The sequence below is a fragment of the Mixophyes fleayi genome, chromosome 4 (genome assembly GCF_038048845.1).
Source record: "Mixophyes fleayi isolate aMixFle1 chromosome 4, aMixFle1.hap1, whole genome shotgun sequence".
NCBI lineage: Eukaryota > Metazoa > Chordata > Amphibia > Anura > Limnodynastidae > Mixophyes > Mixophyes fleayi.
Genome location: NC_134405.1, coordinates 167,119,630 through 167,138,067, shown reverse-complemented (window position 1 = coordinate 167,138,067; position 18,438 = coordinate 167,119,630). Strand labels below are relative to the sequence as shown.

Below are 18,438 nucleotides of genomic sequence, written 5' to 3'. Positions count from 1 at the left end.
CAGTAGCAAAATAAGGTTTATTAAGATGTTGATATTCATTCAAAAATACATTCTTTTGGCAAGTGCATAAGCAAACAGACCTGTAATCAGTTACTAAAACAGTGTTTTGTATATTTTTTTTTCAAACATTAACTTGCATAAATATGCTAAAACACACTTGTAAACACTGTGACCTCTGTGAAACTACGGAAACCCCTCTTTATTGAATAGTGAGAGTTCATGTCCCATTAAATAAATGTGACTTTCACAGAGTAAAACTATTATAAGCTTAAATGTCCCTACAATAAATAGCCAAATGAATATCCAATATTAGACACATTTTTAAAGAAATTATTTGATCTTTTGCAGCTCTCAACATGTTTCCACAATTACCCCAAAAAAATTTCTTCTATGCAAAACAGGTAAAAATAGCAAAATGTCATAACTCCCATTTGTGCACTATGTGAACCATTACTGCAGTATGCACTTTAGCTTAAAATCATAAGTACTATGTGGTGTGAGTGCTACGCACCGTTCCAAACAACAACACATTTCGATAAATGATCATTGGAACCTAACTAAGAATAGCGTTTAAATATAGTAAGGCCAATTGCAACTTGACCCCCATTGTTATCTTCGTGCCGCATTCAATAATTACATATTTCCAGAAGCAAAGTGCATTTACCATTATTTTATGTATCAGTTAGAAAACCTTTATTAAGAGTTTTGCGGTTCACAATGGCAAGTAGGTATATTAGATTCTTAAGAGGCTTAATTTGCTAAACTGAGATGGGAGGAAAGAGTAGAATAAATTGAATTTGTGTTCATCTTTATGTAATCTCATTAGATTTCCATTCCCAGGCAAACTGGCTATCAGTAAATTAAGTCAAAGTGACTGAAAAATTCCTACATATTGTGAAAATCAGAGGGGACACTCCACACAGCTCGCTCCATAACAAATATTTCTTGGCACCGGTGTGAAACCAAAAATAATATACTAGCGTATTAGCCATTTATGCATTTAAACTACACGTCTGACTACAAATATGATATAAATCTGAAATTAAATTAAAATCATACAGCAGTAAGTCAGGAATTCATAGTATTGCTTGAAAAATACTATACTTTTTCACACATTAAAGAACTGAGAATAAAGAAACAATGATTATGTTTTACTGTTCAGTCTCACAGAAAGACCTTCACCTTAGTAGCAGCATTTGTGTATGACATTTTTGGTAAAGAGTATCTCCCCATCTAATGCTCTAAAAATATTTTTCAAAAAAATGAAAACATTAAGCACTGATACGAACACTGCCAGCAGCATTCATAGATCATACTAGTACATATGTGACAGAATGTAGCTGTATACCATCTCTTTGCTAGCAACAGGAGCAAATATATGCAGTTCATGTGGATAATATATGTAGGCGCACAACGCACCAGTATGACACTACCACAATATAAGGGCGTGGAAAGGAAAATCTGAAGTTGTTCAAATTTCCTGAGCCAATACAGCTGCTTTACATCAAAATTGCCATATGTGCACAAAATAGATCAGGCATGATAGCAAATCCTATAGTTTAATGTATGTGTGTATGTGTGTTGTTAGTTCAACGGTTGTTGCGAATTGTGAGATCTCAGTATGTGTGCCCACTTTTATTAAAGTAGAATTTTTGACTAGAACAGATGGAAGAGAGAAGAAAGGTCTGAGTGGCATTGTAGTCTATTCTTATGTGGGGAAGAGCCCTAAAGGCTTTTTTCAAATACAAATGAAAGGATAAAGGCCTGTTTGAATTTGCTATTGATTACTTTTAAATGGTACTACTGCAACTTAATGTAAACACGTGTTTTAACAAATTTATATATTGCGACAAAGGATTATGCACATTTGTTAAAAATCCAACATCCAAATTGAGTTTAAATGTGCAAACCTCATCCTGAAAACTTGGGGTATTGGTAAACCACAAAAATATATGTTCACAGCACAGACAATTAAATATTTCACACATAGGAAAGAAAAGTAAAACAAAGTTTCACAGGCAATATATTAAATAGAACTTAAATAATATTATTTTATTTTGAGGGGAGCAAGTTGGTTAAAGGCTAGGCTAATTCCACTTGAAAGTAAAACCATGGTTTTGGGTCTGTGAATATAAAATCCTAAATTGCATTTACCAGTCCTGTACAGATGGGCCTTTTGTGGGTTGTCAAAGGCCCTCTTCCCACAACATTCTCAATCACATGAATGAGAAGGTAACAGAGGAGGAGGACAGCCTTTGACAACCCAAACAAGATCCACCTGAGAATGAAAAAGACCATCCTGCTCAGGCAATACGAAGCAGCTGGGAAACCTCCAAATTGACGTACCATAGGTAACAATTCTTTTTCAGCACACTTAATTTCACCCAAAGTTAGCCTTTTAAATGTTTATTCAGATCACCAATGTATGTGACTAACCTATTTGTCTATAATGTCGATAACTGCTGCACTTTACAGTACACAGGTTCTGTGGATAATTATTTCTAAAGCAATTACATTTTACAAGATAATTGAAAATGCTGCTAATGTGTGATAATTTGAACTATATTTTCAGTAACAAAATATATTGAATTGGTAGAGATAAAATAGACATTGTCCGAAATATTAACATGAAGTCAACAATTAACATGAAGTTTACAATGCACGCAGACCACCGCAGAGGAAAAAACCATAACAAACTTTTTTCAGCAAATTTCCCTTATCAAAATGAAAGCAAAATTGTAGAACAGCTTTTCACAATCTTACAGTTACTTGGATAATTAGTCAATCAGTTACTGGTCTTTATCATGATGTTCTTCTGTGATATTCTATAGAAACAAAAAAGCAAAATGTGAGTTAGCAAAATAATTAATTGACCAAAAAAACTAAAAAAGTACACAATATTTGTGTCAGAAATAACAAAAGTATCACCCAATTTTAGTTTCTTTACTTGACAAAAATTAACGTGACATTGGTGTATACAGGATTTTATATGAGAATTCCGCTTTTGATTTCTTGGTTTCCTTTCAATTTCCCCATTTCTCCTGGCACACTACAGAGTTACAGTATATTGTCATGTATACACTACACTCACCAGGGATGTAAATAATGTTTAATGTCAAGCAACAGACACATATTGTAATGTTATTTAACGCCACTTATCGTGCTCCAGTAATTCCGTGTACTTCGTTAAAACCACAATAAATAAGGTCACAGCACTGTAACATGGTGGGAGAAACTTGAGAAAGTTTGAATTTATGGTATCTGTAAAAATATGACATTTTTGATCTATATCTTTCATGAAGAGTTTGCATTACTTATTAACTTGCTCAAATAATATTTACACTATGTATTGAACAATTCTAAGCATGACAAAAGATTCCCACCTTCTTATACCGCTGTGAATAATATCTCCAATATAATATTCTATTTCAAATATTACTCAGCTGATTGGACTGTTTTTTTTGTTGCTCTTTTTTCCTCTGACTGTTCTTAACGTAAGATGAAACTATGTATCTCTCTCAGGAGAGTTGCATATTGGCGGTCCACCCCTATGACCATTTTAAAAAAGAAAAGAGCCATAATTTCCATAAAGCTTACACTTTCCTTTTTCGGACCATATTCCAATACAATCATGTTGTGTTCAATTAGATGTAATGTGTAAGCTCGTAGCAAAACATTGTTTTTGCCTGTTGTCTATCCATCAGCACTTTCTACAGTTTGTCCTGACAGCACTGTATATGAATGACATGATTGTAGAATGTGTTGCGGTGACGAGCAAACTGTCTTTGTTCTTGTATCAATATATTTTTTTTTATATGCAAGTCCAGTGTTTAGATCACACTCCCATGGGCATGGTAATAAGTTGGCAATTGGCCAGCAGTACAGTAGAGTTAATTAAGCACTACTTTTATTTGCCAACTGTCCTGTGTTAGAACAATGATATTAATTAGTAAGTTTTCCTAATCTTCCTTAGAGTATTCAGTAAGGATTTATTGTGTATATAGTAATATTTGTACCGACACTGAATATTCACCTACAGGCAGCCCGTTTCATCGTTTTTAAGACTCCTTAGGGCATAATGTCTGGCTCGAATGTGGAGCATCACAGAGACTAGAGAGAACTTTTTGCTGTGGTAACACTAAACTTATTCTCAATCGCAGACTACACAAAACTTTTCTGTTGAAATATGGCATACATTGTGCCCTAAAAATTTAAATATATGTCTAGGTTACTGAATAAATAAGTATTTTAAATGGTATTGTACTAAATAAATAGAGACTTCTCAATAAGTCATCTACATCTTGAATGTAACTCATCTACATAAAGAAGCAATCCAATGAAAAATTCTCAGGGTGTTTAAAGTATGTTTTAACTTAAATTACTCTGTTTTTTTCCATACCTTTTTCTCAAGCTGTTTAATGATTTACAAATTGCCAAGATACTACTATGGCAGCCACAGTCACATTACATATAATGTAGCGGAGCAGTGACACTTTGGACTACCCCTCTTCTCTACATGTGTGGTGCCCCAAAATCTGAGTACCCTGGGGTGTATCTATAGGTTTTTAATTTGTTAATTTAATTTGTTAATGTTAAGTGATTTACCTGATTTATTGTATATTATATGTTAAATGCTATTGTGCTCTATGTTGATCAAATTAATATTTTGTCATTACCATTGAGTTGAAGGGGTCAGTGGCGCGGTGGCTTACCAAAATGATCTTTACCGCATTATTAATAAACCCAAGTTATTTGACCAATCCTTGTCCCTTTCATTGAAGTATTTATCTCCTGACCACCGGATGTCCGAATAAAAAAAGAACCTGAATCGTGACTGGAGGACAAGGTAAGGGAAGGAAATCCCATCAGACTTGACCACCACATAACTTTGGCGTCAAACCGAACAGGATCCGAGTGCATCAGGAGAGTAATACCTTCAGTGAAAAATGGATCAGCAACAAGGCGGGGGAACAGCGCAACCGGCAGGGCCACAAAACCCAGAACAGGCCGCCCCAGCAGCAACACCTAATATGCCCATAACCCTACCGTACTATTTCGGGGTCCCAAGAATCGGTAATACAGAGCGGTCAGTATCCCACCGAAGACCCAATACAAACGCTCAAGAAGCAAATGGAGGAGCTGGCCGTCGGAATGGCAGCAATCCAGCGAGAGATGCGCCAAATGGCGAGGCCACCGGTACCCACCTACAGGGAACCAAAGTGGAGGCCCGAAAGACAAAGACCAGTCCGAAGCAGGTGGGAACCACCTCGCGAGTATGTATGGCGATCCACTAACCAATTCGATGGTCAAGGGCGCCTGATATGCCGCCGGTGCCATGGGATAGGACACATAGAACGAAACTGCGACCAAAACGAACATTTAAACTCCGACACCCCGAGATTCGAGGGCCGAATCTCGGGTCGAGCCACGGGAATAGATCCGGATCCAGGAAATTGGAGGCCCCAGTTCATCGGACAATGTCCCACTTTACCCGTTACAATTAATGGAGTGGAGACCCTGGCTATGCTTGAAACGGGGTCGCAGATTACGACCATCCGGCTCCCTACATTCCACAAGTATTGGGGCAAAGAGCAGCTGTTATCACCACCGCCAGCCTGGCTGCAGCTGATCGCCAGTAACGGCCTTGAGATTGCATGTGAAGGGTATTGGGAAGCGGACATCCAGAACGGAGCGACCTTGTTGCCAAGACAAGGCTGTCTTATCACCACCCCCTGTGAAGGGAAAATAGCCCCCATCATCCTGGGGATGAATGTGCTACAAAAATGCCCGGATGAGCTAGTGGCGACATTGAAGGGTAAATTAACCCAAGCGGCTTCCCCCGGTCATCAGGCCTTACAGAAGACAATCAAGGTCCTACAAGGACATCAGCGTTTTGTACAAAAGACGGGAGAAATCGGCAAGGTCCATCTGACGGACGGAAAACCCGTAAAACTCCAACCCAACGCAGAAAAGATTGTGTGGGGTAAAGCCCACTGCGGACCCAGCGGCTGCAGATATGAAGCCCTGATTGAGTCATGTTTGCTCCCAGCTAGACAAGAGGTCGTGGTAGCCAGCGCCTTGGTGGCAGTGGAAAATGGGAGGGTCCCAGTGAGGGTGCTGAACCCACACAACCACGTGGTCAAGCTGTATCGGCACCAACCATTGGCCACCCTTTTATGGACCACGTTCCAGGATGAGTTGCATACATCCTGGCCCGCCCAGCAGGGCCACACGACGGCTGAAGAGAGCCACAAAAGTGACCCAGGCACCCCGTGGTGGGACGAAATACATCTTGGTGATGGAGCAACTCATGAAGACCATAAAGAAGGAGTCCTAAAGGCCGTCCGAGAGAATGCCGAGGCCTTCAGCAGGAATCCATCCGAATTGGGGGTAGTAGAACGGATCCGACATCAGATCCCGACGGGGGATGCTTGCCCCATCAAAGAGCGACACCGGCCAATAGCCCCAGGACTGTATCAACCAGTCCGACAGATGCTGGAGGACATGAGGGCCAATGGGGTGATCAGGGAGAACTACAGCCCCTGGGCGGCGCCCATGGTACTAGTAAAGAAAAAGGACGGACAATTGCGCTTCTGTGTAGATTACCGGAAACTCAACAGCGTAACGCACAAAGACGCGTACCCGTTGCCCCGCATAGAGGAGTCACTGACAGCTCTCAAGACGGCCAAGTACTTCTCCACCCTTGACTTGACCAGTGGCTATTGGCAAGTGCAGATGGCAGAGGAGGATAAGGAGAAGACGGCGTTCGTGATGCCCATGGGGCTATATGAGTTCAACAGAATGCCCTTCGGGGTATGTAATGCCCCGGCCACATTCCAGCGAGTGATGGAACACTGCCTGGGGCACAGGAATTTTGAGACCGTACTCCTGTACCTGGACGATATTATTGCCTTCTCCCGAACATACCCCGAGCGTATCCAACATCTTCCAGCAACTAGCGAGATACGGGTTGAAACTGAAGCCAGGTAAATGCCACTTGCTGAAAGCCGAAGTCCAGTACTTGGGACACATCGTAAACGCAAAAGGCATCTCCCCTGATCCGGAGAAAATACGAGCGGTGCTGGAATGGCCTGTGCCACGAACCGTTAAAGATGTTCGCCGGTTCCTCGGCTTCATCGGTTATTACCGAAGGTTCGTCCGTGATTTTGCTAAAGTGGCCACCCCGTTAACAGAACTCCTTCGTGGGATCCCCAAGGACGGGTATAATCGCAAGATTCTGATTGAGTGGAGTGACGCCCGACAATCTTCGTTTGACCACCTGAAGAAAGTAGCAAATTAAAGTATACCAAATCCAACAATGGCGCAACAATGATACAATCAGAAGACAGCTTGTAGCAAATTCAAAGTAGGTAACAGCGAACCATCCCAATAACAGAAAAACAGATAGCGTAGAACTTGCTGACATGCGCCAACACCAGAAATCAGAGAGAGGGGGTTAACTTTACAATGATTCACCCAAAAATAAATCCTATCAAATAGCACAAAAAAGTCTTTCTGGAAGTCTTCAGATAGGTGTCCTGGGTGTGGAAGATGTTTAAATTCTTCTGCAATGATGAAAGTCAGTTTACCCGTAGTTCATAGAGCGGCATAAAAATAGAAAGAAAACAAAAAGAAACAGCACATAGAGCGATCTGTAGATCAATCACATAAAGGAATAGACACCCTTCACAACTAGACAGTGCATCGATAGTAATAAGATCAGGCACCACGTGAAATCGATAATCCTCTTAACCCCTTAGGGTATCTACTTACTAGACACAAAACGATAAAACAGCATGTAGATATCATAGAGTGGAATCGTCTTATATCATCATTCCTCTGATGTAGAGTGTCGCTTCCATCATAGTAAAAACAAAAAAGACTTCATAGTATAAAATCCTTCATGCGGTTTATTACAATCAATATAGACAACAAATAATCACTGACTTAAATAATCAGCAAATCTCGTAGAGACGGAGACAGTTGGACTCTTACCGTCACAGACTAGACCCACAACTAGACCCACAAACGTAGCAAGTATTCATGCATTGTAAAGTTAACCCCCTCTCTCTGATTTCTGGTGTTGGCGCATGTCAGCAAGTTCTACGCTATCTGTTCACCTGAAAAAAGTGCTCACAGAAGCCCCACTCCTGGCATACCCGGATTATAGCATCCCCTTCAAGTTGTACACGGACGCCAGCAAGCAGGGACTGGGGGCGGTACTGGCCCAAGTGCAAGGAGGGCAAGAACGCGTGATTGCCTATGCCAGCCGTAGCCTGAAAAAGACCGAACGAAACAACGCTAATTACAGTGCGTTCAAGTTAGAATTTCTGGCCCTGGTGTGGGCGGTGACTGAAAAATTCCGGGACTATCTGGCGGCCACCCCCTTCGTCGCGGTGACGGACTGCAACCCCATGGCTCACCAGGATACCGCCCGCCTAGGAGCATTAGAACAACGCTGGGCCTCTAGGCTCGCCAACTACCGCTATACAGTCGAATATTGGAGCGGGCGCAGCAACATAAACGCTGATGCGTTGTCCAGGTTGCCGCTACCCGAAGAAGAGGAGTTCGAAAGCGATGCCAGAGACCAGGATGAGATCCCGGTCTTCCGGGGTCCTGCGCAGGCCCCCATTCAGAATGTAATGGACGTCGGGGACATGACGAGGTCAGACCCAGTGGGCCACGAAGAATGGACCAAATGGCAACAAGGGTGCCCACACATCCAACGGGTGAAGACTTACCTGATAGCCCGACGCGAACTATCCCCGGTTGAGAGAGACGTGGCTCCCGCAGAATTTCTACGACTATGGAGACAGCGGGATCGACTAGTAATCCGTGGGGAACTGGTGTATCGCAGATGTATCGACCCAAAGATGCACCTGGCCAAGGAACAAATCCTCCTACCCAGAGTTGCAATAGACACAGTGCTGCAAGCCTACCATGACGAATCAGGGCACTTTGGGAGTAAGAAGACCGAAACTACCCTGCAGAACAGATTTTACTGGCATAACTTGCGCCAAGACACCGAAGATTGGTGTAAGGCCTGCATGGTTTGCACGGCCCGAAGAACAACCACCTTTATGTCTTAATGCGTGAGGACACGCACCTGAAAAAGCGGGGGTGAATGTGGTGCCCCAAAATCTGAGTACCCTGGGGTGTATCTATATGTTTTTAATTTGTTAATTTAATTTCTTAATGTTAAGTGATTTACCTGAAAATTGATTTATTGTATATTATATGTTAAATGCTATTGTGCTCTATGTTGATCAAATTAATATTTTGTCATTACCATTGAGTTGAAGGGGTCAGTGGCGCGGTGGCTTACCAAAATTATCTTTACCGCATTATTAATAAACCCAAGTTATTTGACCAATCCTTGTCCCTTTCATTGAAGTATTTATCTCCTGACCACCGGATGTCCGAATAAAAAAAGAACCTGAATCGTGTCTGGAGGACAAGGTAAGGGAAGAAAATCCCATCAGACTAGGCCACCACACATGCATACTCACAATACAATCCCCTCCCCTTCCATTGCCATCATACACATGGAAGGTGGACTCTGATGCAAATCAGGTGACCCTCTCTTTGGAAACAAGTATGATTGCTGAAATACAAATGCATTCTAGTGGAGACACTGTGCCAAGCATGGCAGCCATACAAGTTTGCTCACCCACAGAGAGATTTAGCAAACGGAAGACAGAGTTACACAAGGAAATTCTAGGAAAATTAAAAATGGCATACAGTCAAGTCCATAAATATTGGGACATCGCCACAATTCTTATATTTTGGGCTCTATACACCACCACAATGGATTTGAAATTAAACTAAGAAGATGTTTTTTAACTGCAGACTTTCAGCTTTAATTTGTGGGTATTTACATCCAAATCAGGTGACCGGTGTAGGAATTACAACGGTTTCTATATGCGCCTCCCACTTTTTAAGGGACCCAAAGTAATGGGACAATCGACTCAAAAGCTATTTCATGGACATGTGTGGGCTATTCCCGTGTTATTTCATCATCAATTAAGCAGGTGAAAGGTCTGGAGTTGATTCTAGGTGTGACATTTGCATTTGGAATCTGTTGCTGTCGACTCTCAATATGAGATCCAAAGAGCTGTCACTATCAGTGAAGCAAGCCATCATTAGGCTTAAAAATCAGTGGAGATGGACAATGACCTGAAGCATACTGCAAAAACAACCAAATAATTTTTTAGGGCTAACAAATGTAATTTTATGCAATGGCCAAGTCAATCACCAGACCTGAATCCGATTGAGCATGCATTTCACTTGCTGAAGACAAAACTGACGGGAAAATGCCCCAAGAACAAGCAGGAATGAATGACATTTGCAGTAGAGACCTGGCAGAGCATCACCAGGGATAAAACCCAGCGTCTGGTGATGTCTATGCCTTCCAGACTTCAGGCTGTAATTGACTGCAAAGGATTTGCAACAAAGTATTAAAAAATGGAAGTTTGATGTAGGATTGTTTAGTTTGTCCCATTACTTTTGGTCCCTTAAAAAGTGTGAAGCACATATAGAAACCGTTGTAATTCTTACACTGTTCACCTGATTTGGATGTAAATTCCCTCAAATTAAAGCTGAAAGTATGCAGTTAAAGCACATCTTGTTTGTTTCATTTCAAATCCATTGTGGTGGTGTATAGAGCCCAAAATATGAGAATTGTGTCGATGTCCTAATATTTATTGACTTGACTGTACATGTTACACAGGTACACAACTTGATGTTTACATTAATAACCCAAAATAAAACAAAAATGAGCTGTGGGATTGCAGCTTTAATAACAACATGATGCCATTTCTATATCAATAAATGTAACAGCACATATAGTCGTTGTTTAAGCTGACAGATATGAGGAGATATATACTGTAGCAAGAAAACATATGTGAACCCTTTGCAATTACATGAATTTCTGAATAAATTGGTCATAAAATGTGAACTGATCTTCATCTAATTCACAACGATAGACAAACAGTCTGCTTTAAAGAATAACACACAAATCATAGTACTTTTCATGTTCATATTTTTAGCATTCAAATTTTAGGTTGTAAAAAGTATTTAAGCCAATAGGCTAATAACTTAGTTGAGCTGTTTGGAAGGAACACACAATACTATGTGTGGACAAAAAAGGCTCATCACACCAGCATCAAACTTTCATCCCAACTGTAAAGTATGGTGGAGGGAGCATCATTGTTTGAGCGACTATGTTGCCTCAGGACCTGGACCGTTTGTTCTCATTGACAAGAAAATGAATTCCAAAGTTTATGAAAACACTTTGCAGGAGAATATAAGGCTAGCTGTCTACCAACTGAAGCTCAACAGAAGTTGGTGACGCAACAGGACAACCACCCAACACACAGAAGTAAATCAACTGAATGGCTTCAACAGAAGAAAATTAGGGTTCTGGAGGTAAATGTATCAAGCTGTGAGTTTCCGGCAGGTTTGAAAAGTGGAGATGTTGCCTAAAGTAACCAATCACATTCTAGCTATCATTTATTTAGAACAGTCTACAAAATGATAGCTAGAATCTAATTGGTTGCTATAGACACCATCTCCACTTTCAAACCCTCTGGAAACTCGCAGCTTGATAGCCTTACCTCCTGGAGTGGGCCATTCAGAATCCCATTTGAGATGCTGTGGCATGACCCAAAGAAAGCGGTTCACACCAGACATCCCCAGAATATTGCTGAACTGTAAGGAGGAATGGTCTTACATTCCTCCTTACCATTGTGCAGGTCTGATCTGCAGCTACAGGAAACCTTTGGTTGAGATTAATTCCACCAAAGGAGGGTCAACTAGTTATTAAATCCAAGCAATCACATACTTTTTCCACCCTGCACTGTGAATGATTACACGGTGTGTTCAATAAAGACATCATTGTTTGTGTGTTATTAGGTTAAGCAGACTGTGTTGATCCACTGTTGTGACTTGAAGATCAGATCACATTTTATGGCCAATATATGCAGAAATCCAGGTAATTAGGGGTCTCACACACACATATATGTATGTCTATATATATATATATATATATATATATATATATATATATATATATATATATATATATATATATATATATATATATATATATATACACACACACATACATACACACACATACATACACACACACAGTTATGAAGATATTGACAGCAATCACTTTCAGACAGATAACTTGTAAATGTATGTAATAATTACACACTCACCCGGAAAACATGGAAAAGAAAAGTAAGGTACAGACCTGTAGTTTCTCATGTTCACTGAGTAAGCGATCATATTCTCTTGTAAGACCTTCAGTCTGCTTCTTTAGAGCAATGACCTCTGCTTGGGATTTGGAGAGAGCTGGAATATAAGAATACACCAATCAAGTATTACAGTTAAATAAAGTGAAAAACAGATAAATCTGAAGGTCTTGAAAGTACATCTGTTAGAACAAACACTTATCTACAATATTGTGCATTATAAAAGACAACTGCTCACCTGTAGTTGCTCTCAAATGAGAGGATTGTGAACAATTAGGCTAGGTACACACTACAGGAAACTTCAAACGATTAGCGATTTACCAACAACAGACAAAAATCAGTATGCTGATTTATGTGTACACACTATACCCAATTACTGTCAGATCTGTGCTCTTCATCTGTCATAGCCATTGGCTGCAAAGGGAAGGCAAGTCAGTGGGTAGCCGGATGTGAAGGAGAGCCGACACTCAGGTCTTAATTTACTCCTGGCCTCAAAGATGTGATGTTTTTACATTCATCATCATCATCATCACCATTTATTTATATAGCGCCACTGATTCCGCAGCGCTGTACAGAGAACTCATTCACATCAGTCCCTGCCCCATTGGAGCTTACAGTCTAAATTAACACGTTTGCACACATTTGGAAGTTATTAGTTGTAGTACAAATTTGTTCTATTTGTCCCATTGTTCTTGAAATAGGCAACTTAATAATTTATACAAAAAAAGTAATCAAATATCTCCAAATGCGGTTATCATCCATTTTTTAAAATCACACTGATATCTACTCATACAAATGATACAAGATGATGCAGTGCGGAGTGTTGGGTCACCGTACAGGTAATATCCCCTACCCCCATACCTGCGCTCTACAAGGGGAACTGGGTAACAGTGTCTGGGATTCGGTGCTGGATATTATTACCAGCTCTGCTGCTCTGATAACAGCTGTGTGTCCTGCCCAATCATCCTACTCTATCAATGCAGGGAGACCAAATGCTGTCACAGATAATATAACCCCAGTACCTGCTCTGTACACGGGGCTGGTCGGGTAACACAGGGGGGATACACAGGGGCTGTTACTCAGTTCGGGAAAGAGGGCTGGGTCTCCACACAGGTAACCCCCCTTCCCCTTTGTTACCTGCCCTGTATAGACGGCTAGTTGGGTAACACAAAGGGGGCTGTCACTCAGTTCAGGTGAGCAAGTACTGGGTCCCCACACAGGTAACCCCCCCCCCCCCCCCCCCTCCGGTACCTGCTCTGAACAGTGGACCGGGTGACAATGCCAGAGATTCTGTGGTGGGGGGCAATTACCAGCTCTGGTGTCTCTGTATCCTGCTGTGTACAGGGATGTCACTTTTTCAGGGAAGGAGACCGTGCACTTTCATGACAACAGTGTCCCGAAAGTGCACGTTGCATTCATGTATTTGGAGCCAGGATAGAGATGTGATTCCTTATAGCAGTTAAGTGTCACTGATCCCTCGTAACACAGAGGCTGTCACTGTGACAGTGCCAGAGACTGGGTGCTGAGTGCTAAATTGTCGCTCCAGTGCATTCACACTCACATACACTGCATGATCGGAAGGTGATTGGAACTAGATTATTAAACAGTACGACCAACCAAATGAAGCGACAATCAGTACTTTGGAACGACTGTCGTTCATAGTTTATACACACTAATGCGATATCTGGCCGAACAGTTGTTTATCAGATGATTGGCCCGATAATTGGCTGAAAAACCACCAGTGTGTACCCAGCCTTACTCTCCCAACCTTCAGCTTCACTACAATCTAGCATCCAACACACAGACTAAGCCTAAAATTCCCCATATCCTAAGCTTAACACTAATCTTCATTCAAAATTAGCCCAAAGTCAGGGAAAGAGATAGGGAGTTTGAGCTTGCTATCAGTTATGCTAATACCCTGCAAGTATTTAATTTCACGCTATTTCATAAGCTGTTATTATGTGTACAATTACCATAAATGGAATGTGATAACTGAGCTACACTCAAGATCATCCTACATGTTAAATTTAAATAAAATAACCATGTGCTGTATAAGGATAACACATGTACAAAGAAAATCACGTTAGGCTAGGTACACACTACAGGAATCTTCAAACAATTAGTGATTTACAAACAACAGACAAAAAAAAAAAATCCCGATCAGCATGCCAATTTGTGTGTACACACTATACCTGATTACTGTCAGATCTATGCTCTTTATCTGTCATAACCATCGGCTTCAAAGGCAAGGCAAGGCAAGTCAGTGAGTAGCCGGAGGTGAAAGAGAGCTGACACTCAGGTCTTAATTCATTTACTCCTGGCATCAAAGATGTGATGCTTTTATATTACACATTGGCATATTATTAACTGTATTACAAATTCTTTCTATTTGCCCCATTGCTCTTGAAATAGGCAATTTAATCATTTATTCAACAACAGTAATCAAATATCCCCACAATGGCATCTACTCATACAAAGGCTTTCTGCATATACTACACAATCAGGTTCAAAATGAAAATTGAGATGTGTCCATCTGGATATGTCGAGTGCTACAATATCTATGTGGCTGTTTGATGAATTAATGATCAAAGCTCCTGCCGTTCAGTCTTTCATTATCCCACATTTACATACCAGGATACAATCACTTTCAGCCTGCCGGACTAATTGCTGGGTTTATTTGACAGCTCTCTATTATAATATAGCCATATATTAATAATGGTACGGGTCTTTTCAAGTATCAGTACATAATAAGTGTTGTAATCCTCTGTTTACTGTTTAATATATGTCTTGCAGTACAAATCGTTTTATAATCTTTTTAAGTTAATCACAGAATAGACTCGTATATTACTAGTTTATAGTAATAATTGTTTGAGCGTGCATCTGTATGACACCTTGTAACTTAAGGGCTAATCCACTGAATCCAAGTGTTTAAGTTGTAGCATTAATAATAAAATTTAAGCACATCTGCAAATTACTTTCATACCACAATGTGCGCATCTAATTCATACATGGTTCATGAATAGAACATTGACGCCAGCTGTGCAAGCGTATACGTGCTTTGCAGGCTATATGTATGTAAATATTTGCGTGTATTTTCCATATTAGAAAATATGTTATACATTTTGTAACATTAGGAGTGTGGCGGAAGTCAGGATTCTTGCCATCCTAATGAGCAATTCATTTATGCTCGGCGAAGAGAAGAAAAAGAGGTACTGGGGGGCGATCTACTAATGCTGGGAGTCTAGAAATGGGTGCTGATCATTAGTAAGGAATGATCGGGAGGGGAAGATGCCATGATCCGGGTAATGATCGCATGCCAAAGAGAGTTGCAGCCCTTATGAGAGACGACATGTCTGCAGCAGTAACATGTATCACAATCTATCCGTGCAATAATACAAATGCCAGGTAGCCGGCAGAGGCAGTGATCCCAACTGAGGCAGATAGCGCCTCTTGCTGGGAACACAGGGTAGCAAGCATGGAGCTGTCCCCTCAGCCCTTTCCATCATCTAAGTAATAGCCTACAGGGAAGGAGACAGGGGGGAGGAGACAGGACGACAAGTGGAGTGCATCAGCAGCCAAAGGGGGAAGGAGGGACAAGACAGTGGGCACTGAAGTCCCTCGGTGGCAGAAAAAGAGATATTAGATGATACAAGATGCTGCAAACAGGAGATTACACTGATCTGTTAGGTGGTTTCAACAAAGTAATTAATAGCACTTGTGAAATTTAAGAAGGAGAGACAGCTAAAAATAGATCACCTTATAGCGGGTAAGTGTCACTGATCCCTCTGGTCTGTGCAGGGGACTGGGTAAGACAGGGGCTGTCACTGTAACAGTGCCAGAGATTGGGTGCTGGATGCTGAATTGTCGCTCCAGTTCTACAGAGTGCATGCACACTCACATGCACTGCAGGATTGGAAGGCGATTGGAACCAGATTATTAAACAGAACAAGCGTTCAAATGAAATGAATCTGTACGTTGGAACGACCATCATTCATCAGTGTAAGTATACACACTAATGCGATATTTGGCTGAACAGTCGTTTATCTGGTGATTGGTCCTATAGTTGTCAAAAAACCTCCAGTGTGTACCTAGCCTTACTTGGTAAACATTTACAAATATAAGGGCGCTTGGCAACATTTATAGACAAAATTGAAGTACATGATAAGGAAAGGGCTGAGCAACACTACAAACAACTAAATTATACCCCATTCATTAAAAACAGAGGTAAGCGCTCATCTAATATGCAGCCCCTATAGTACAATCGGCAATATATATAAAAAAGGAAAGGGCGCAATGAACAAGAAAAATAAAAAACGTATAGACAACAAAATGTAAAACCAACAAAAATGTTTATAACTCCTTTGAAAATGTAAGTGGAAGTATCGCGGGATAGTATACAGGATAGCGCGGGGAGGGGAGACTCACCGTTTTACCTGGACAGCTTGCCGAGGATTGCCAGCATACATAGGGAATTCTAGGGTAAGAATTAGTTTTATTTGCTCTCCCCTCCCCACGCTATCCGGTATACTATCCCGCGATACTTCCACTTACATTTTCAAAGGAGTTATAAACATTTTTGTTGGTTTTACATTTTGTTGTCTATACGTTTTTTATTTTTCTTGTTCATTGCGCCCTTTCCTTTTTTATATATACCCCATTCATACTGCACCAAAAACCCGGGTTTTTGCAGGGGCACGCTGAAAAACCCGGGTCTTGGTGCAGTATGAATAGTCCAACCCCAAAATCCCAGGTCTAAAATCCCGGGACTTAGACCCGGGATTTTGCGAGGGGTAATTCCCGGGTCTCACCATTCATACTGAAAAAAAAAAATGTGAATGTAAAAAAAATTATTTTAATTAATAAAAAATACATAACAAATGTTTACTTTACTTATTTTTAGCCAGCGGTGTCTTCGGTGCGTTGCCGGCTGTCAGGGGGACCTCTGGGTACTAAAATTTCGGGTCGGGCAGGTGCAGTATGAACCCGCCCGACCCGGGAATCTTCTTATCTATACTGCCCTGTGCCCCGGCAATATCCCGGGTTAACAACCCAGGATATTGCCGGGGCGGCAGTATGAAAGTGGTCTTACTAGCAATTTGTCAGAACTACATTTTTCAAACAAATGAAACATTTTCATCATTGATCTTGTAGAACATATGTATGAAATTTTAAGTAGCACATATTCATAATAAACAAGCCAATTTAAAAACAATCTCATTGTTAGGACATAAAGTATATAAATATTTAAAAATGAATTCTATATTTCGAATAGTCTTCCATAATTAAAAGATTATCTTTTTATGTGTTATTAGTTGTAGCACTCCTGTATTTTTATCTGGAAAAACTTTATATGAAAGTGATCTTGTATTAATAATACATTCCCAGGACTCTGCTTTGCAAGATGCTGCTGCTGTGTCAATCTTCTATACAATCTTTTGTTTTCTCTGAGCATATGAATGCACACTCCCCTATGATGTTCACAAAAATATCATATTAATGGTTTATGATGATATAGAGCTTATATAGTATGACAGGGACTAAAGCCAGCCCACAAGTTGAACAGAATGGACAAGATCTGGCTGCTCAATGGGCGAGCTCTGCAGCCTAATCACTTCCAGTGTAACTAAGGTATGCTAGTGTGGTCAAAATAAGATCGCTCACACAGGCCAATTGCAGTAATTTTCCGGCAAGATTTAACAACCCATCGCACAATGAGTGGGTATCAAGATTCGGAAAATTACCTGAGCCGGTATTCTATTGGCTTGCCTGAAAACAATGTAGCATCTGAGGTGGTCGCCTCTTACCGGATAGGTATAGACTGGCTAAAGTTAGGATCCAGCAGTAATCAATTCCCAGCATGTGTAAGAGTGGATAGGTCATTGATCTTAAAGTTACTGTGTGTTCCTAAGAGCCATGAGAACTTTCATTATGTGGGACACACTGGTTGTTAAGCGGCTCTGATTTTTCAGAGACCGTTTGATATGCTAAAGAGCTTTTCTATATGTGCTGTGCCCTAGAAATTATTAAATGTATAATGGAGTTTTTGGGAAATGCTCATTATATAGTATATACATAGTACACTATGCTGCTGGGACACTTTGAGAAGTGCAATTAATGCTGTTAAAATGAGGACAAAGAACAAGGCTTTACTATACTTTTAACTACAGCTGTTTTTCAA

General features: G+C 40.7%; 1 protein-coding gene across 2 annotated transcripts in view; it reads right to left on the bottom strand.

Annotated features, from left to right (window-relative positions):
• BCAP29 (B cell receptor associated protein 29) overlaps nt 1–18,438 on the bottom strand; it is a 53,319-nt gene continuing 34,881 nt past the window's right edge. For both annotated transcript variants that reach the window (XM_075208809.1, XM_075208810.1), the window contains exons 7-8: nt 12,260–12,360; nt 1–2,825 (exon numbers count right to left, since the gene is read on the bottom strand). In XM_075208809.1, the coding sequence (XP_075064910.1) occupies nt 2,790–2,825; nt 12,260–12,360 (137 nt within the window). In that variant the 3' untranslated portion in view covers nt 1–2,789. The remainder of the gene's footprint in view (nt 2,826–12,259; nt 12,361–18,438) is intronic.